The following is a 22,937-nucleotide window of genomic DNA, read 5'->3' on the forward strand; positions in this document are numbered from 1 at the left end:
AGATGTGATTTGAAACAAAGCGCTTAAATCTCTAAACATTGGTATAATCTTTGGTATAATTAAGTTTAAATTGTTATTTGAATTTTTTTTAACTTTCTGAAAATCATCCGGGACCGGAAATGGCTGCGTCGACTAGTTTTGGGTCAGCATTTTTGTCGTCCATTAAAACATCTGTTGTATGTACTATTGGATAATGTCGTATCATCTATTGGATAAAGCAAAGTGTGTGTGAATTATGATTTTTGATTGGCCAAGAGACTTCAGGCAAGAAAAAAATGAACGACAATCAGTCACACTTTTTTAGCTCCACGAATCTGACAACGTTCCTGTTTTAATTTATTAGTTTTACAAGCACGTGCTTGTCATAGTGTTACCAGATTTTGACGGCTTTTTGTAAGCATGCTGCGATGTGTTATCAGTTACTATCTGACACGCAACACCCCTGTTTGTTTCACAGATTAGTCATTTACATATCAATATGTACGACGTAAGGTTATGCTACCACTTACGAAATGAGTGATTTTGGCATTTTCACCTGCCGATTTTATCAAATTGGAGCTCGCCCATTCTTTTTATATTCACATTGCTTCTTATCTTTTGGTGCCCCAACAAATGTTATAACAGACTTGAAAATCACATAATCAACGTTTTCTAGAAGTTTATTTTTTTCAAGTTACAGGGACTTTAACAAAAAAAATAGCGAAAGATTATTGTTGTAAGATTAACGCCAAATTTGCACAGCTTTAAACTGACATTGAGAGGAACTTAAATGTGTCCAGGCAAACTATTTCATACATTATTTTTGGGATAGTTTATTTGGGGACAATGCGACTAAAACTGTTAAATGTTACTTTTAAAAATGCGGTGCATGAATACATCTGCTGAGACGCATTCAATTTAACAGCCCCTTGAACTACTAGTTAACAGCTTCTTAGCCCAGCAATAATTGCATACTTTATTTGTTTTTAGAAAAAGTAATATTTTGTATATGAGCGTGTGACACGTCAGAATACAGACATATAAAACAGACATACAAACACATTTTCAAAAAAGCTTAAACCATGGCAATTCTGAAAATATATACTTTCCCGGGTCTTTTTATAGCCATTTAGTCACAATATGAAAATGAAAACAAGTGTGCATATAATACTCTTGCTACCTTAATGGTCCACCATTGCAAGTTGTTAAATTGAGAGAATAATGTCTCTACAAATATTGGCCATGTGTTTGCGAGTAAATACCTGTCTTTAATTAATTTCCACCATTACAAGTTATTAAATTAAGAGAATAATGTCTCTACAAATATTGGCCATGTGTTTGCGAGTAAATACCTGCCGTTTAATTAATTTCCACCATTACAAGTTATTAAATTGAGAGAATAAATGTCTCTACAAATATTGGCCATGTGTTTGCGAGTAAATATGTGTCGTTTAATTAATTTCCACCATTACAAGTTATTAAATTGAGAGAATAAATGTCTCTACAAATATTGGCCATGTGTTTGCGAGTAAATACGTGTCGTTTAATTAATTTCCACCATTACAAGTTGTTAAATTGAGAGAATAATGTCTCTACAAATATTGGCCATGTGTTTGCGAGTAAATACGTGTCGTTTAATTAATTTCCACCATTACAAGTTGTTAAATTGAGAGAATAATATCTCTACAAATATTGGCTATGTGTTTGCGAGTAAATACGTGTCGTTTAATTAATTTCCACCATTACAAGTTGTTAATTTGAGAGAATAATATCTCTACAAATATTGGCTATGTGTTTGCGAGTAAATACCTGTCGTTTAATTAATTTCCACCATTACAAGATGTTAAATTGAGAGAATAATGTCTCTACAAATATTGGCCATGTGTTTGCGAGTAAATATGTGTCGTTTAATTAATTTCCACCATTACAAGTTGTTAATTTGAGAGAATAATGTCTCTACAAATATTGGCTATGTGTTTGCGAGTAAATACCTGTCGTTTAATTAATTTCCACCATTACAAGATGCTAAATTGAGAGAATAATGTCTCTACAAATATTGGCCATGTGTTTGCGAGTAAATACGTGTCGTTTAATTAATTTCCACCATTACAAGTTGTTAATTTGAGAGAATAATGTCTCTACAAATATTGGCCATGTGTTTGTTTTTTGTAATATAGGACATTGTGATACCTAATATCTAGCAAAACTTATCTTGACTTGGATTTTCTGTTTCTATCTTGTAAATATCTGGTAACAGTTTTACAAAATGCAAGCTTAATTTTTGTTTTAGCTTGATGGCATACATTCTCACATGTAGACTCCATGAGCTGAGTAGAGAAGGTGTGCATGGTTGGTTTTACCATTGGTTAATCCTGGGTTTCCTCTTGAATTTCTAATAGTGTGATTTACAATAGGTTACAGCGCTATGGCCATGTTGTCAGCTCAATCAGAATCATTCTACTTGGTTGAAAAAATCCTGAGCTCAGACATGTTCAATCTATTTGTTGACTAGCGCTTCGATCCATGGTGATGTCACAGTGAGCGTTTTTTATATTTGGTTGTTGGCTACCCACTCAACACCGCCATGGAACATGCTATAGCAAAATAAGGTGAATGCCTAGGACACAGTACACTGAATTCCCTTTGCAGGATATTTTAATAAAATTGCCCCAGATTCAAAATATAATGGAGATTTTCACGGATGAATTGACGTTCTGAAGTTAATTGTCCAAACACAAATCTACCATTACATAAATAATCTCTTGTTGATTTCAGCTCCCCATATAAAATTATGTGAGATTTTGTTGGACTTGGGCAATACATGTATACCTTAGCAATGATTAGAATTAGTACAAAAAACAGTGCAAAACACAAACTAGAGAGAGATATGAAAAGCATTGTGCAAACGCTACAGGCAATTACACATCTTGGAAAAGTTCATTAAATGAGTTGCACTTTTCAAAGGGGCATGGGGGGCAGCACCACTTATAAAATGTGCAAAAAACTTACTTAATTATATATTACTTTTAATGGTTGGCACCCCCTAACAGTGGCCGACATCTCTTTTTTTCTCAAGAGTACAATCTAAATGTGAAGATTTAAATGTAAATTGATTTATAATTACATTGTAAAGAGTTCTAATACCTCGTAACGTTTGCTTTTAGCGTCAGGCGTATACCAATATTTAGTTGTTGTGTCTGGTTTATTTCATTATCCACATTGGTTTTTAGCCTTCGCAGACGAAGTCTGCCGAAGGCTTATAGATTGGGTTCCGTCCGTCCGTCCGTTCGTCTGTATTTTACCTCTTATAACTTTGATATGCTCTGTCCAATTTTTTTCCAAGTTGGTGCAAATGTAATTCTCAATGCCATACATATGTACGCCAAGTATTTTTTTAATTCGCCAAAGTTTCATTGTGTTTTTCTGTGATTTTCAACATTTTACTAGTAAAAATGCCGAAATTTGCCGGAAAAATCCGAGTTTTAACGACATCGCGCAACAGAACTGGCATACCGTTGCGCATGCGCCAGTGTAACCGCTGAGGAAATTAATAATTTCCGAGTTACTATTTTTCTCACGAAATTCGATAGAGGGCGTTCTCAAAGTACCCGGATGACAGTCGGTTCAACGTTCGTGGTGGAGTTGAAATTTGAGCGGCGTCTGCTATAAGCAATATACTAGTAGTTACTGTTGCCGAAGTCTTATTTTTTACAAACGTTTTGCAAGAATTGGTCAAAATGGTTAACTGGCATTGTAATGCCCCAGATTATTCCTTGGGTTCGATTAAAAAAAAAAACAGCGAAATATCCTGAGAAGAAAGGCGTAACTTTTCATACATTTCTTCTTTCGTCCAAGAAATCAACACTTCAACGCCAGTGGATTCGAATGCGTCGTCGGGAATCTGAGTGGACGCCAAACTATATTCCTGGGTTTGTTCACGGCATTTTCCATCCTGCGCCAGTATTTTTTTAGTTCAATAACTGAAGACAGCCGTCTTTCAACCGCAGTTATACATCGATTGAAAAACGAAGACTCTGTCAGCTTCCCGAGACGAGTGCAAACGAAAACATTGAGCTGGATTTGATGAAAAATTCGCTCGTTGCCGATTCCCACATCGATCTTCCTGTTCAGAATCCTTATGATGGCATTTTTTGCGAAGTTGAAGTTAAAATAACTACGGAATGAAAAAAAAACGTGTGTCCATTTATGATAACTGCATCTGCTGGTCGCCTGGTGAATAAAATATTAAATCAAACTTACACTACACAGTTACAAACACCAGAAACTATTTTATAGTTTGATTTAATAATAAACCATGGCTTGTAAGGATTTTCCTTCATGGATCATTGCCGAATACACTCTGCCATAATGAAATTAAATTCTGTATTCTGCACATGATGAAGCTTTACGGAAATTATGAAGTAAGTAACCATTATTAAGTCGATATTCTTTCAGTCTGGCTGTTGTCCAGTCACTTCGATGCAACAAATATGCGAACATATCAGCTATTTCAAACAAAGGCAAAGTATGAAGTTTTTTTTGCCAAGTTTTTACGTTACACGGATCTACTAGAGTTATCGTCGACTCGTGTTTTACAGTACGACGATTGTTTGACTCCTCGCGAACATTTAACTCGTTTGCTAACTCAACAAGTTCAAACAGTTTAGCTTTACGAACATTGCTGCAAGTTATACCACGACCCCGAAGAAATTTGCGGAATTCTGGGACTTTTTTTGCTTTTCCAATCTATTGATTTACGCATGTAAGAATACAGAACTTCAATAAAAACAACCCCACTCAGGCTCGTCATCCGGGTATTTTGGATGCGCCCTCTAGCGGAATTCCGTAGAAAACTAACAACTCGAAAATTAGGAATTGGCGTCGATTTCTTCTGAGGATATTGTGTTCCGTGACTGTATCTTTCTTTGCACAAGGCTTATATCGATTAAATTCTATCTCAAAGGTAAGAAACTGTGCTTATGGTAAGTAAGTAAGTAAGTAAGTAATTCTTTATTGCTATCGTATCCCATTTGAGATCTTGACAAAAAGTACAATAAAGTCAAAAACATGTAATAATAAAAAAATGAAAATAAAAGGAAATACTAAAAATACAGTAAATGAATGAAATAAATACACATCTCACAATAAGAGATAAATGAATAATTGTAATATAATGTAAATAAATGTAAATCTGTGTTTTGTGGGGTTTTTTTTTTGAGGCAGCTGGTACTGAAGTTATTGTTTGATTTTTTGCTCCCTAAGCATAAAGCAAGTATAAATGTGTTTTGAAATGTCTTTAATTATGTGATCGTTTTTATTATTTAATATGTTTATTAATGTCTCTCCATGCATTTTATGTTTAGTAAAAAGGCTGGTTCTTTCTTTATCATATAGCTGGCACGTGAAAAGGAAATGTTTCTCATCTTCAATTTCTCCAAGATCACAGACAGGGCATATTCTATCAGAGATGGAGATGTTTTTGTATCTGCCTGATTCAATCTGTAAACGGTGGGCACTTATTCTAAGTTTAGTCATTGCAGCACGATATAGTGGATTTTTAATTATTTGGAGGTATTTCTCAAAAGAAAAATCAGTTTTTATTTCTCTGTATATTCTCAATTTGTTTTTGTGATGCACGCCCTTATCATCATCAAACATGCATTCTTTACTTTTTTTCTGGAATTGCATTTTAAGTTTTTCTGTGATGTCTTCAATAGTAGCATTGCTGTATTTAATTTGCCCATCTTTCCAGATATTACTTAAATTTAGGTTTTCCAAAATCTTTTTCACACCAGATACCCAGTTTTTAGTACCAGAATCATGCATCTTAATACCAAGCTTGTATGCTTCACATACTAATGTATTTTCAGGCATTTCCTGAACCCTCATCCAATATTTTAACAATTGTTTTGTACCCTGTACTGTAAGAGGGTACCTCCCTAATTCAATTAAACATGGCAAGTTTGAGGCTCTGCTGTTCACCTTTAATAAAAACTTGCAGAATTTGGTATGGAGTTTTTCCATGGGTGTTGACAAATTCCAAAGCTGTTTTGTGTGGGCAATAATATCACTAGACCATATTTCAGTGCAGTATAAGAGAATTGGTCTAACTACTGCGTCAAACATCTTCAAATGAATTCTGAGTGGTGTACAAGTTGCCGAAAATAATAGCTGATTCATTTTGAAGCAGGCCTTAAGAGCTTTGTTTTTTAGGTCTATCTGGGCTTTTTCTAATTTCCCTGTTGTATTTAAATTTATGCCAAGGTAGGTGTATGATGTCACTCTTTCTAGTACATCCTGGTTTATAAAAAAATTATATTTGTCTAGGCGTCTACCTGCTTTGTTAAATATGATTGTTTTAGATTTTTTAATGTTGATCTCCAACTTCCATTTGTGGCAGTATAATTGCAGGGAATTAATCGCATTCTGAAGTCCTGTATTGGTTTCTGAAAGGAGAAGCAAGTCATCTGCATAAAGTAAACATGGAAGTTGGTTATTTAATAAAGTTGGTGGGTCATTGTTTGATGCATTTATATGACTTTTAATATCATTTAAGTACATGTATATATTAAAAAGCAGCGGACTTAGACCATCGCCCTGTCTGATGCCTTTCTCAATTGGGAAAGTATTGGTCAAGCCGTTTTTAACCTTCACACATCCAGTAGAGTTTGTATAGATTGCTTTAATAATATTATAAAATTTACCAGTGACTCCATTGTTTCTGAGCTTGTGTAAAAGACCCACATGCCAGATGGAGTCAAAGGCCTTTTTGAAATCGATAAAGCATGAAAACAGGTACTTTCCATTGGTAGTATATTTTGTTAGCAACTGTTTTAACACAAAAATGTGATCGCGGGTCCCAAATTTTGGCATGAATCCTATCTGCTCTTTCCAAGAGATAGTTGCTTAAACGCTGTTTGAGAATGGATGTAAACAATTTGCTTAAAGTGTTGAGGAGAGTTATCCCCCTGTAATTACCAGGGTCTGTAGAGTCGCCTTTTTTGAAAATTGGGATGATGATCCCTAGGTCCTTAGGGATTTATTATTATTTATTACGCCCCACTAAAAACCGGGGGGGGGGGAAATTCCGGGAGGTCCCGGCGTCGTTGTCGCACCCCCCTGGGCCTGTAAGTGGCGAGAGTGGTTGGAAACATGCACAATGTAGAGCAAATGTGCGATGAGACGCATTTGATTGAAACAAATGGCGGCCATCATTGTGTGTTCCCTTCCGGTCGATCGGTTGTTGTCAATGAAAAATGAAACCGGTTAAATACACACCGTTAACATACCTGTCTGCTATAAGAAAATTAGGAAGGGAAAATACAGTTTGATTTATCCTTTTGTGTCCTGACTTTAGTGAGAAACTAGCGATCGCACAGTGTCACACTTTGCCAGAAAAACAGTCCTGCTATTAGTTCAAGAACTGGTTATGAAACGTGTAAATCGAAAGTTTATCTCGTCATTTAGGAGGCTTGGGAATAACGTTTGGCATATAAAATACTGGAATAATAAAAACGTAAAAGTTTAGAACACGCTGATCGTGATTCTGTTATGTACGATTGCTATTTCCGGTGTTCATTGGCAACTGCTAGCAGATTGAAACTTGGTTTCGTGACGACATATTAGACTAGAATTATCCACAGGCGCTCGGTAGTTTCGATGTCATGGTGTCAACGCTTTCCTACCTTGTGTTATTATATGAGTAGTAGGGGAATTTACCGGCGACTGACTAACTATGCCGATCCCACTTTAGGTCATTTTTTATTATCCAGGAAACGTTCCGAGCGCCTGTGTACACTCCATGATGCTCTTTGCTGCAGTTTAGCAGCTCTTATTGGCCGCTTAAGCTATTTTGATATTACGTTGCGGCCATAGAGCTGCAGATCGCGTCCATTGAGAACCGCACAGTTCGCCGCCCCGGGATCCCGTGGCGCACGCTATTTTTGATGTTATCGAACGATTTCAATGAAATTTAAAACGAATAAAAGTTATCCTTGCAAACACAAACATCTTAGGTATCTACTGACCGAAAATGAAGGACTATTTCTTCTTGAAAAGTATATATTTCTGTGTATAATTAGACCGAACGTAATTTAATCGATTGAACGACGGATTTCAAGATGACCTCTGTCATGTGACCTGATGACGTGACAATGACGAAGCATGCGCAGTTGACATTTTAACTGAAAATTGAGAATGGCAGGTTCTTGCATTCATTGTGGAGATGAGTTCCAGAAGAAAGTTAAAGGGTATCGCAGGCAATCCATTGCATCTAGACTTAAAACCTCAGAAACTGTTGACAATGCATTAGTGAATGTTCTAAAGCTGAAACCCATTACTCCGTTGGCTTGTTGTCTCTTTCCGCATAATATTGAGGAGCATTGGTGGTAAAATATACATCATACTTTTGCCATACCCTGTTGGTAATATGGCCAATGTCAGTATATTATTTAAAATACAAGTAGTACCTTCTACTTGTTGAGCTTTTAGGTCAAATTTAAAAATTATCTTTCAGATTCTGGTCAAAAGACTCAACAATTTTGTCCTTTGTGAATTCCATGCTGTCTGCTGTCTGCTCCTGTCACTTGTAACACTCTTTGGCAAGTTACAAGATTATTTTTAGATTTTTCACAATATATAAATAAAACTGCTTGAAAAAAATATTTTTAATAATGTACTTTATTTGATTTGATTTTTTCAAAAAAAGATGAGTCACTTAATGGTGAAATGAAATTAAAATTATAAAAAGCCGTCTGCCGTTGTTTCGTCACATGAAGCGCTGTCCCAGACAGGCGCCGATGGCCGTCTGCTGTAGTCACGTGATTACACTCGTCACTAAAAGAGCCAAGTCACGTGATAGAGGTCGGCTTCAAAATGGCGGCGTTCAATCGGAGGTTTCACTTCGGCACAGTTTTAACGTGAAATAGTCTCATTTACACGGGCAAATTTGCTTAAAGCTTGCTGTAATCAGTAACAGATATATTTGTGAGAACATATTTGTCTATTTTTTCCTGCAAGTCGAGGTAATTTTATTACAATCACAATTTTAATGATACATAACTGGCATACTGTATTTAAAAATCTGTGCATTTCTTTAGGGAAGGGAACTGCAGCTCTCTGGTCGCCCGCAAGGTATACCACGACCAAGAGAGCTGCATAAACTGCAGCAATGATGCTCTATGCGGTGTTGAGGTTTATCGGTAAATCCAACCTCTGTCAACAGAGACACATTTTCCCAATCAGCTATTTATTTCGTACTGAAGTCAGGGTGGCAATTTCAATGTTTAGCTACCATAATTTATCTCCATTATGAGCAGGAAAATAAATTACGAACCTCGATTGAGATGGATTTAACGGCGGCCATATTTTTAAGGGATATTTTTATTTTTATTTTTTATTAGACGCATAAAATCCTTAGGAAAGGATAAAAAGGGTCTTACAGAAAGAAATTAAAAAAAAACAAAAAAAAACTACAATCTAAAAAATAAAACAAAAAATAAAAACTTTTCTAAAAAAAACAAAAAAAAAAACAAGTCAAAAACAAAAAAATACAATTTGCAGCCAATGGTGAATACAGAATATAGAATGAACACAGAATGTGGCTTAATACACTGATAGTTGTTGCTGTTTTGTTCCATAGCTGTTTTTTAAGAAGACAGCTAAGGCTGGTGCTAGAGTATGGTTTGCCATAATCAAAATGAATTTATTCTGACTATTTTCTTTATCAAAATTTGGAATTTTATTTTGTGCAGTCAGGAATAATTTGTCCCTATGGTGACTGTAAGCTGGACATTTCATTACAAAATGTTGCTCATCCTCATATGTGAAACAATATTAGGGAGGGGTCAAATTCACGTAATCCTCAATTTTAATGATGTTGACTTAATAATCATAATTTTTCTTTCAAAACTCCGGATATTATTTTATATATTATTTTAATACAACTACAATATGTTAATTAGTATCCAAATTAATATGCAAATTAGCAGCCAATCTGAGACAATTTTCTAGAATGAACGCTGCAATCCAGTTCAAACGAAATTTGACATACTCTTAGGTTACATGATCACTACCTCTGCTGATTAGTTTTTTATGCACTTCTATCTGCTTTTATATTAAATGTATTTTTTTGTATTTTTCTCAATAGTATTTTTTTATTTCTTTTGATAGCTTGGCATCCATTTGGTTCAGCTCAAGTGAAATTTTCGGCATATCCCTGGTCAGATTTTAATGACATTGAAAACACAAGTACTCTGGCTTTTTGCACATTCTTAATATTTTATTTTTGCATAATCCCGTAAATATTAATTTGACAACTTTGTAGAGTGGAAACAGACTGGTGAATTAGTTCATCCTAGACTTTGGTAGAACATGTTTAAAATAGTACAGTGTGAACTGCAATTTCTTTCTGGCTGGTATAAATTTATTAAGTAATATTTTTTTGTACTAAAAAGACTCAAATATCTTTTTTAATTAAATTTAACAGCCAATGGGAGCACATATGCTACAACCTCTGCTTACTTTGGACTAAATGTTTTTTTAGTCCCCGTTCGGACGCAGTCCGAAAACGGGGACTTATGTTTTGCCCTGTGTGCGTCCGTGCGTCCGTGATCACCTGTATCTCGAACATGCATGGACCGATTAATTTCAAACATCACTCATACATCACACCTTATATGGGACATATGCACATGCATTTTTTTCATGATCCGATTAACGATAGCCGAATAGCGGCCATTTTAAGGCCGAAAATGCATCAAAATCGCACATTTTCACCATTCCGGACCCGGATCTCAGTTATGCATGGACGGATTTTGTTCAAATTTGGTACATACATTAAACATAATAGGACCTTGATGCACGTCATTTTTTTTTTTGGGATCGGGTTCGAAATGGCCGACTGGCGGCCATTTTGTTTTAAAGAATTCAGTTCTGGATCCGTATCTGAGACATGCTTGGATTGATCGAGTTCAAACTTCACACACACAAGGTACATCATGTCACAAATATGTATGTGCATTTGTTTCATGATCTCATTAACGATAGCCAAATGGCGGCCGCTTTAAGGCCGAAAATGCATTGAAATCGCACATTTTCACCATTCCGGACCCGGATCTCAGTTATGCATGGACGGATTTCATTCAAATTTGGTACATACATTAAACATAATCGGACCTTGATGCACGTCATTTTTTTTTCGGATCAAGTTCGAAATAGCCGACTGGCGGCCATTTTGTTTTAAAGAATTCAGTTCTGGATCCGTATCCGAGACATGTCTGGATTGATCAAGTTGAAACTTCACACACACAAGGTACATCATGTCACAAATATGTATGTGCATTTGTTTCATGATCTCATTAACGATAGCCGAATAGCGGCCATTTTAAGGCCGAAAATGCATCAAAATCGCACATTTTCACCATTCCGGACCCGGATCTCAGTTATGCATGGACGGATTTTGTTCAAATTTGGTACATACATTAAACATAATAGGACCTTGATGCACGTCATTTTTTTTTTTGGATCGGGTTTGAAATGGCCGACTGGCGGCCATTTTGTTTTAAAGAATTCAGTTCTGGATCCGTATCTGAGACATGCTTGGATTGATCGAGTTCAAACTTCACACACACAAGGTACATCATGTCACAAATATGTATGTGCATTTGTTTCATGATCTCATTAACGATAGCCAAATGGCGGCCGCTTTAAGGCCGAAAATGCATTGAAATCGCACATTTTCACCATTCCGGACCCGGATCTCAGTTATGCATGGACGGATTTCATTCAAATTTGGTACATACATTAAACATAATAGGACCTTGATGCACGTCATTTTTTTTTCGGATCAAGTTCGAAATAGCCGACTGGCGGCCATTTTGTTTTAAAGAATTCAGTTCTGGATCCGTATCCGAGACATGTCTGGATTGATCAAGTTCAAACTTCACACACACAAGGTACATCATGTCACAAATATGTATGTGCATTTGTTTCATGATCTCATTAACGATAGCCAAATGGGGGCCGCTTTAAGGCCGAAAATGCATTGAAATCGCACATTTTCACCATTCCGGACCCGTATCTCAGTTATGCATGGATGGATTTTGTTCAAATTTGGTACATACATTAAACATAATAGGACCTTGATGCACGTCTTTTTTTTTTTCGGATCAAGTTCGAAATGGCCGACTGGCGGCCATTTTGTTAAAGAATTCAGTTCTGGATCCGTATCCAAGACATGTCTGGATTGATCAAGTTCAAACTTCACACACACATGGTACATCATGTCACAAATAGATATGTGCATTTGTTTCATGATCTGCTTAACAATAGCGGAATGATGGCCATTTTAAGGCCGAAAATGCATCAAAATCACATATTTTCACAATTCCAGAACCGGATCTCAGTCATGCATGGATGGATTTTGTTCAGATTTAGCACAATGTGTTGTACATATGCAGGTGCATTTCGGTCATGATCTGCTTTGAATGTATATGTCACTCAAATATGAACGGAACGGGGACGTGTCATTGACAATGACTTGTTTTTTTTTTGTTTTTTTTAGGTGCAAAGCCAGATTTTTTTTCTCAGAAAGCAAAGCCACTGGAACTGCATGTATTACAAAAACATACTGGTACTATTCACTGCATGTCTGACAATTGTATAAAGTTTCGCAGGTCCTCTTTTTTTACTTTGAGAAGTTCTGTCAACCAAAGCATAAATATGTGTTTCTCTGTACATAAAATTTCACATGATTTGTTAATATTAATGTATGGTAATAAAAACTTGATATACAAGTCATATACAAGTCATTCATGACTTGTATAATAATAATAATAATAATAATAACTTTATTACACAACCAAAACCATCAGGGGGTTTAGTATGGTAAAAGTAACAATGACAAAAGACTAAAATGATAAAACTAACTAAATAAAAGTAAAACATTAATAGGACAAAATAGAAGTATAAAATACTAAAACTGACATTGCATAGAAAAGACATTGGTTCTCTCATGGGTTAGATGTGTATTTATATAATTAGGTAATTCTATTGAATAATGTGATTTTCAAAAATTATATTATGATATATTATGACTTCTCAATTGCTCAATGCATGTATACAAGTATACATGTATTAATCTAAGTCATTTTATCTGATTTATTAGCAGAATGGCGGCAACACCAAAACAATTCAACTTGGATCTAGACCGTTTTATCAAACCTTCATTGACTTGTGAATATGCTTCTGGTTTAGTCAAACAGTTGTACAACATTATCGTGGATACCATAAAACAACTAGACAGCTACTTTGATCAGAATTTCTACATTACTGTCATACCGGAGAATGGAGATAAGAAAGAGTATGTTTTGAAGATTGTGAATGCACATCATTCACAGGACGTTTGCTTCCTTGATGCACAAATTAGAATGATGATTTTCCTGAATGAAAAGGGATTGAAGTGTCCCCATCCTTTGTTGCAGTTGAATGGTGAATATGCCAGTCTGCAAAACATTAACGGAGAAAAAGGTAAACAGAAATCACAATAGCCCCCTCAATCTCCCTAGTCTGTGTGTTCACATTCCTCAGTAGACTGTCGACAGTTCTCAGGCTTAATAAAGAGTCACTTATTTTCAAATGTCGTAAGCCCTTAACGTAATGTCAAAAGTATTTCAAGCGCGGGTCGTAAGGCCTGAGAGACTGTTATAGCATGTAATGCCCTCATGCGACTTTAAGTGGAAATTGCCCGGTGACGTTCCTGCTGAGACTTGTCACTCAAACCACATTATATACCGATCAGTCAATCATGAGCGAAATGGGTCACCATTAACTAGAAAGTAGTAGAACAACGATTGTATCGTGTTATTTAAATTTATCACGATTTTCCTTGCAGTCAATATGACACTCATCACCTTGCCGATTGTAATGTACTTCACAAAGTTTTTGGTACCCAATACTCGCAACACTAAAATAATTAAACAAGATATTTTTTTAAAATGTCATTTTACTCTTGATCATATTATTTTATTCCCCTTACCGTTTTGAATTTCAAATCGATTACATATCGAACTTCTGTACATGTGATGATGCGATGCGATGCTGCAGGAGGCAACAATGAAGCCATGCGTAGATGACAATGATGCCACAAAAGCCAAAGCGTTCGCGAGAACTGTACTGTAGTTTGAGTGACAAGTCTCAACAGGAACGTCACAGGGCAATTTCCACATAATGCCGCAGTCTCTCGTGCCTTACGGCCGCCGCTTGAAATGTCTTCGGCATTTCGTTAAAAAGTTTGAAAATAAGTGACTCTTTATTAGGCCCGAGAACAGTCTAATTCTTCAGCTATTTATATTGATATTCAACTTGTATTTGGCTCTTCCAGGTACTTTTGATCACATGGTGTTATTGCTTGGATATGTACCTGGTGAAACTCTCAGCACTGTAGATATAACATTTGATTTGTTTTACTTAGTTGGTCAACATCTTGGTGCTGTTGATGTTGCTCTGAAGGTAATACTCATGTTTACAAATTGATGCGGTAAAAACAAAGTACAGCTAAATAAATCACTATGCTATACCATTTGTAAACATAAAAATTGATATTCAACTCTCTGTCTACAAGTTTTAAAACTTATATTTAAAATATTGCTGTATTTAACAGGAGTTTCAACATGAAGGCTTGAGCACCTCAGGCTTTATTTTTAGCCTTGATGCTGTACCACCACTGAAGGAATATATCAACATGTTTAAGGAAGAGGAAAAAAAAAGAGTCCTGCAATATTTTATCAGTGCATTTGAAGAAAATGTTGTCCCGAACTATTCAAAGCTTACGAGAGGTTAGTATATTAATATATCTGCATGCATTTATTATTATTATACGTCTGTTAGTACGTGGTACTGACAGACAGTACACGATCGCATCAACCACCGCTGCACGTTGGTCGATACTCCTGCTGTACTGTTTTCGTGTATACTTTTCGGTATCCTCGTAATAACCCCATATTAGCTACTCAATTACAGCAATTCTGCATATTCACTTAGATCACTTGGCATGGTATTGCCTAAATCACAATGAATATATGGTACAATATCAGTTGTTTTCCACATCCAAGTATCCAATATTGTTCACGTTATATTATTTATGCATATTTAATGATATCACATTACAGTGTTGCCCACATAATGATTTGGACCATCTAGTCTCTGGAGGCATATAGGCATATGCTACTAAAAAACTGGGCAAATTAATTATTGGTATTGAGTCTTGCTGTGCATTTGAGTTTTCTGTGGAAGATATGAGTATATTAATATGTATATATTAAGATAAATTTAGATATATACTAGTAATATAAAGTTGGTCTATGTGGTTGGCACTGGCTTTGTCTATTTTGAATACAATGTAACTACATAATTTGGTCATGTGATGTAATACACCCATGTGACAGTGACATGTGATCAGTCAATATCACATTCCCAAAGTTTGTTGGTAGACCAATTTTGAAAGAATTCACATCAAATGTATTCTTCTTCCTTTTGTACAGTTTCATAAATAAACAGTCCATATCTATTTGTAGACACTAACCTCAAAATCAGAAAAGAACGGCTAACGAAGTTGTATTCAAAAATCAGCTCTAGAAATCCTCCTTCATGGGTACATAAGTTCATTGGTACAGAATTGACTATTATTTATAATGTTACTTCCATAGAAAAAGTGTATTTTTCTACCTTGAGTAAATTTTCCAAGTTCTATGCTCATCATTTTATTATTTTATGCACCTCAGGGATTTCCTGCTGATGCCTGTTTATTTTGACCTTTAATTCAAAACCATTTTAAATTACTGTAATATTACTTTCTAGGCTGAAGCGTAACACTAAACAACTTTAAATATTACTGGGTTTTAAGAATAATGGTCTTGTAACAATATGCATACATGCCTACCAGTTTACATCCACTCACGATAGTATTGACACATTCTATAATTTGATTAAAACCATATTTGTGCATACTTATATTCCTAATTAACATGTTCAATGCCAGGAACCTTTGATTTTATGTCAATTAACTTGCATAAAAAAATAAGTGTACAAACACAATGCTTTGCATTTGTTGTGTACTACTGTAAAATACTTTATTTTTGCTCAGAATTTAATATCACTGAAGGTGTGATTCAGTGAAAATAAAGTCCTGTGAATATACCTTTTTTCCTATATTTGACATTAAACTCTTCAAAAATCAGTGAAAATTAACTCCACACAAAGTCTTTTTTAGTGAAAATTAATTCCAGCTAAATTAAAATATTATACAGTAAATAACATTGCTAAGGCAGTAATGCAGATAACATGCAATAAACAATATTTTTTTTATCTTTCGAGCAGGCAGTATTCATGGAGACTTCAATGAATTCAACATACTGGTGGCCATGAACGATTGTGGAAAAAACCCGATAAGATCAGAAAGCTACAGCTACAAAGTGTGTGGTCTGATAGATTTTGGTGATATCCAAGACAACTATTATATTTTTGAGATTTCCGTGACTATTGCACATCTGATGCAGCATAACAAAGACTCCATTACTGCTGCTGGGCAAATTCTTGCTGGCTATCTTTCAATGTTTCCATTGACTGACTTAGAGAAGGATCTGGTATTTTACTGTGTAGCAGCAAGACTTTGTCAGTTGATGATTATTGGCATGTATACATACACTCAGAACCCAAACAACAAATATATATTGTTAACCAGTCAGCTTGCATGGAGAGCATTAGAGCTATTACATCGTACATCAAAAGAAAAAGTTGATAAAATGTGGAGTCAGTTAGAGTTATCTAAGGCAACAAAAGCACTGTGTGATTGATGTTAATGTTGAATACTGTAGTGGAATCAGTCACTATAGTTCACAGAATATTTAAATTGCTTTAATGACCATAACATTAAATTAACTATCAGACGTTTTTATTCATCATGTCATACATTCTATGCATAACAGTTTTATGCTGGAACACTTGGTACCAGTATAGATAGAGCATTTTACTGACTTTAATTCATGAATTCAAAGATATGCTGTCTTTTTGATTTGTTCAAATGCATGTATGCTTTAGATGTGTTTACTTCAGCTGGAACTTCCAAAACACTTTTTTGTTTTATAAGGCTACACCAATTTAATTTTATGGATGACATCCGCGCACGCATTAGTTTTCGCCTGTTCTCAAAAAGAAAGAAAAAAAAAACGACGACGACGAGTCTCCACAGATCAGTTTTCTGTCCGGAACTTGCCGACTCACATTGTCGCAAAGCGCCGACTTGTCGTAAAACTCGTTTTGGACTACCTCTAAACCAAACTCTGCACAGTTAGATGCGCATTACGTAAAGCGAAAAGACCCATGGGAAAGAGATTGCCTCAAAACATGCAAATTTTGCCATAAATGATCCAACATAGCGACCACACCACCAAAATACGTGAGCATAAAAGTTCAGAGGTGAAACGGAGGAATTGTTGTAGACTGGTACGCAATTGACGTTGGCCAGGGAGATGTTTACACAGCTATACGAGAGGTCGGTAGCGGCAAGCGAGTTTCGCCCAGACAACTTTAAGAAAATATTGTCCAGAGTGGCTGTCCCGCGTTTCTTCTGCAACGATGAGAGAAATGGGAGAGGAGTGGAGATGTATGGTGGCCTAAAAGTCGGTCAGGCGACAAATCAGTTCGGTTGTTTTGTCCGCATTGAAGTCGACAAAACTGCAACGAAAGCAGCAGAAGCTCCTTGGCCGAAGTCCCCTTACGGGGTGAAAAAAATTATGACGCATTTTCATCAAGATACATGTACATAATTTTCTGCATCCAAATTTTTTTTGACTCCCTGTTGGTGTTTTTTTCAATATCGAGCCTCTTATAATTTGTTACATAGTTGAAGTAGTTCTAGAGCATTTGTGTCTACACTTAGTCTATCTGAAGTGTCACTTTAAAAGCTGTAGTTTGAATGTCAAAGAAGTTAATTTCCAGGTTACTGTTGACAAACTTATTGTTCATTTTTAATTTTTTTTTTTCAATACAACACAGTAAGTTTTTCTTTATTATTGAGTTGATGTGTATGCCTTTGGCAAAGCTAACATCTGCATTATCCTCTTGCCTTTTCAAAATCAAAGGTGATGATACCTGTGACAGTAATACAGTACGAAATGTGTACATCAACATGTGCCTCCTACAAATAAAGACTTGTTGTTTTTGATACACTGTGGTTAAATTCGTAATAATAGCTCCGTAGTCCTGTGGTTTTAGCAGCATTTTTTTTTTTTTGCCGAATTTTTTTTTTTATTCGTCCTCTCGCATTAGTTTTGGTGTCTTCAGAGGATGTCTTCCATAAAATTAAATCAGTGCAACAGTCTAATTAGTTTTGGGTTTCAATACATCCATAATAATTACCTAATTTGCATAATAATTTAATTTTTTGCTTTCCACTATTTTTTTTAAGAATTAATCATCACATTATAATGAAACTTGGTAGATGTGTGCCCGGAACAATACACATACCTTATTAGGTTTGGGTTGGAAATCGAGCATACTAATTTCCTAATTAATATGCATAATCATCACATTTTATAAATTTGGGTTGTAGATGTTCTAGGGTAATCCACAGACGTGATTAGTTTAATGTTGAAAAAATATGCATAAATTCCTGATATTTCAAAATATCAGATTCAAATTTAACTTGTGTTAGAGGTGCTCTGAAATAAATTAGTCTGCGAACCACAGACAAATTCATTTTCTGTATGTATTATAAACTTTTGGATCACATTGTTTAACTCAAATAGCAGACAAATATTTGTAGCCAAGCTTCTTGTTTTAAAGAAATTTAATTTTAAATTTTGAATTAATTTTTATTATGCCTGCTATATTACAGGAGTTTTTTTTTTTGATATTTATTTGGGAATTACTTTGAGCATAAATGGCAAATTCAAGGAAGCGATGAAATTTTTAAACGGAAAGGGCAAAAGCTTTGTTTTCATTAGATAAATTTAGTCGAAGCACTATTTACTCTCTTTGATAGATTAATTAGACCAATTAGTATACAACTGGGATAGTTCGGGAGACGAGAGTTCTTACAAATCTGACAAAGAAGATGTTCAACTACACTTTTTACAATTCATCCTATATGTGGAAGCGGTTGTGGCATTATACAACTACCGGTACTGGTAAATAGTTTTGCAACTAATATCATACCGGTACAGTTTATCAATACAGATATCACAATTACAACCACTAAACAAAAACAAATAATGGAAAAATAAAATAAAATTTTTGAATTTCAATTTAATTAAGTTGCTTTGTAGATTTATAGACAAGCTTTTTACAACAACAACAAATAATCAAAATAAACCAGTTTTTCTTAAATTGATTTTGTTGTTTTTGTGAAATATCCAAGATGTTGTTTGGTTTATGTGTGATAACTATATGGAACAAGGGACCCAACAGTCGATACATTGCCACTGTCCTACAAGAACACTGTGGTAGCCAAAATGCAGTTTACCAACAAAAAAGTAGTTTGATTCTGGCTCGTAAGAACATGTCAACCTAAAAAATGTTCTCAAAAAATATGTACACCTCAAATATCATAGGACTGGTAATGTTCAGGAAGAAGTCAAAATATTATTTTTTACCAAAACTGGCAAAGATATTTGCCTGAAATAGATATTGGCATATATCAAATAAGATATTTTAATGTACTTTTCAATTAGCGATGAAAAATATTTACAATTTTTTTCATAGATTACTCAAAAAGGTAAATACTCACACTGTATCCAACACAAACTTATCATAGTTCGAAATAAAGTTATATTTTTATCATAGCATATGTGGGTAAATGACATAAGCAATGATGTTTATGGCAAGTTTAAATCCTAAGATAAAGGAGAGGCTGTTTCTATCCCATAATACTTATTGTTATTGCATGAAAGGGACTACCTTTTACATTAGGTGCAGTTCTCATAAATTGTGAGTAGTGACAATCCTAAAACAATGTGATCAATCATGTACTAAATGTGTCCAATCCTATACCATATTTGGTCAATCCTAGACCCTTGTGATCAATCATGTACTAAATGTGTCCAATCCTAAACCATATTTGGTCAATCCTAGACCCTTGTGATCAATCATGTACTAAATGTGTCCAATCCTATACCATATTTGTCCAATCCTATACCATATTTGGTCAATCCTAGACCCTTGTGATCAATCATGTACTAAATGTGTCCAATCCTAAACCATATTTGGTCAATCCTAGACCCTTGTGATCAATCATGTACTAAATGTGTCCAATCCTATACCATATTTGGTCAATCCTAGACCCTTGTGATCAATCGTGTACTAAATGTGTCCAATCCTAAACCATATTTGGTCAATCCTAGACCCTTGTGATCAATCATGTACTAAATGTGTCCAATCCTATACCATATTTGTCCAGTCTTATACCATATTTGGTCAATCCTAGACCCTTGTGATCAATCATGTACTAAATGTGTCCAATCCTATACCATATTTGGTCAATCCTAGACCCTTGTGATCAATCATGTACTAAATGTGTCCAATCCTATACCATATTTGGTCAATCCTAGACCCTTGTGATCAATCATGTACTAAATGTGTCCAATCCTAAACCATATTTGGTCAATCCTAGACCCTTGTGATCAATCATGTACTAAATGTGTCCAATCCTATACCATATTTGTCCAATCCTATACCATATTTGGTCAATCCTAGACCCTTGTGATCAATCATGTACTAAATGTGTCCAATCCTATACCATATTTGGTCAATCCTAGACCCTTGTGATCAATCATGTACTAAATGTGTCCAATCCTTTACCATATTTGGTCAATCCTAGACCCTTGTGCCCTTGTGATCAATCATGTACTAAATGTGTCCAATCCTATACCATATTTGGTCAATCCTAGACCCTTGTGATCAATCATGTACTAAATGTGTCCAATCCTATACCATATTTGGTCAATCCTGGACCCTTGTGGTCAATCATGTACTAAATGTGTCCAATCCTATACCATATTATATTTCTGCATGAAATTACCCATAATTTAATATATATGTGCTGGTGTTAGATATAGTGTCAATAAATACATTTCTTCTTTTAGTGAAAAAAATTGCCAAATTCTATAATAAAAATAATGATATCTGAAATTTCATTTCTCTGATCTTTGATTTTATTTCAAATCTAAATTCTAGACTCATTTGGTATATTACATGATGTGTATTGAATAGATTTAAATTTTAGTCCCCGTTCGGACGAAGTCCGAAAACGGGGACTATTAATGTAAAGATTGCTATTTCTGATACCTAAATGTGTCCGCAGCAGTTTCTCGGAGATGAATGGGTCGATTTGGATCAAAGTTGGCATGATGATCATACATATTGGGTTGTAGGTGCACGTCATTTTTTTTCGTGATTCAAACAAATATGGCCAACTGGCGGCCATCTTGTTTTTAATGGTACCCATGGTACTTTATCTTGAATGCAATGAATGTTTCTGTTTCTGTTTAAATTTTGTACAAAGATAGTATACCAAGAGATACATCTGCACCAACATGATTTTTGTGATTCAATTCAATATGGCTGGCCGACGCCCAATTTTCATGTAAAAGTGCTAAATCGTCATTTTTACATGTCCTGAGCTGTTTCTCAGAGATGACTGGGCTGATTTAGATCAAAATTGGTATGGTGATCATACATATTGGGTTATAGTTGCATGTCATATTTTTTTCTGTGATTCAAACTAATATGGCTGACTGGTGGCCATTTTGTTTTTCATGATACCCATGCCTACTTTCTTATGAATGTAATGAACATTTCTGTTTAAATTTTGTACAAAGACAGTTTACCAATAGATACATCAACATGAACATTATTTTTGTAATTTGATTCAATATGCCTGCCCAATGTCCAATTCTCATGTAAAAGCACTAAATCATGATTTTTTACAAATCCATCTCTTATTAATGGTTTCAATGACTTCATCAGCATCAAATTGATATGTTAGATCACAAAATTTTGGACGGGGACTGTCATTAACAAATTTCCATCGTTTAAAACAGTTACATAATCATTTTTTGTTTAAATATGCTAATTATGCTAATCTTGGCTTTAACGAAATATTTCCATCATAGCACAACACAGGGGATCTAAAAACCAAAATTGCTTGGATATGGGAGGAAAAAACATGGTAACCATATGTTGAATTTCATGAATATCAATCAAAATTAACATGAAAAACAAACATTTCATATCCTTTGATTGTTCTCTACTTTTTTTATTTTACTAAGATGTGTTTCACTATTACAAAACAGCTGCAATATCTTCTGTTGCAATTTGTTTCAGGTTTTATATTCATAATTTGACTGGACTATTCCCATTGTTCGACATCTTGCAAGACAATGGCTTATTTCAATTGAGGATTAGATAATTTACACACATAACCCTAAGTAATGCAATATTTATATACTCATTTATTTATTTTGCTTTCAAATGTATTACTTATCAACATCACTGATAGAAGATTACCCTCTGCACATGATAGGGAACTTTTGCATATAACCTATTTTTCGTAAAATCTTATTTTGAAACAAGACATCATAATGTAGCTTTTCTCCTCTTGAGAATGGTGTGACCCAAAATCCAATTGGGTGTCCCAATACCCTGCTGGATAGTTGGCCAATTATATTGCTGATTTTTGTTTACCATCTATTTTAAATGACAGTAAAAGGATACAGTTACATTTGTAAAACAGGTCTGGTGTAGGCTGCTGCGTGGTCATATGTTTAGATGACACTGTAAAAGTGGGCTGTTTTGGGCGATACTGTCACATGGTTTTACATATACCGGTACTTAATTTATGAGTCACAAGAATGTCTGAAACATATTTTTTCTGAATCTAAAGAGAGAGAGAGAGAGAGAGAGAG

The 22,937-nt window shown here is 34.9% G+C and overlaps 1 protein-coding gene across 2 annotated transcripts; it reads left to right on the forward strand.

Annotated features, from left to right (window-relative positions):
• Positions 1-8,669: 8,669 nt before the first annotated feature.
• On the forward strand, positions 8,670-19,820 carry LOC100370558 (hydroxylysine kinase-like). 2 transcript variants are annotated; one of them, XM_085507206.1, is made up of 5 exons: positions 8,670-9,002; positions 13,145-13,506; positions 14,360-14,487; positions 14,639-14,813; positions 16,354-19,820. In XM_085507206.1, exons 2-5 carry the CDS (start codon positions 13,149-13,151, stop codon positions 16,827-16,829), a joined length of 1,137 nt encoding a protein of 378 aa, XP_085363332.1. In that variant the 5' UTR covers positions 8,670-9,002; positions 13,145-13,148; the 3' UTR covers positions 16,830-19,820. The 2 variants fall into 2 exon arrangements, with proteins under 2 accessions (XP_085363332.1, XP_085363333.1); XM_085507207.1 differs by having other exon boundaries at positions 13,148-13,506.
• Positions 19,821-22,937: the final 3,117 nt, after the last annotated feature.

The sequence above is a fragment of the Saccoglossus kowalevskii genome, chromosome 13 (genome assembly GCF_978046115.1).
Source record: "Saccoglossus kowalevskii chromosome 13, keSacKowa6.1, whole genome shotgun sequence".
Classification (NCBI taxonomy): domain Eukaryota; kingdom Metazoa; phylum Hemichordata; class Enteropneusta; family Harrimaniidae; genus Saccoglossus; species Saccoglossus kowalevskii.

Coding starts and splice junctions, on each gene's coding strand:
- LOC100370558 (XM_085507206.1), top strand. CDS start 13,149: ATGGCGGCAACACCAAAACAATTCAACTTGGATCTAGACCGTTTTATC. Junction 13,507..14,359: donor AAACATTAACGGAGAAAAAG/GTAAACAGAAAT, acceptor TGGCTCTTCCAG/GTACTTTTGATCACATGGTG. Junction 14,488..14,638: donor CTGTTGATGTTGCTCTGAAG/GTAATACTCATG, acceptor TGTATTTAACAG/GAGTTTCAACATGAAGGCTT.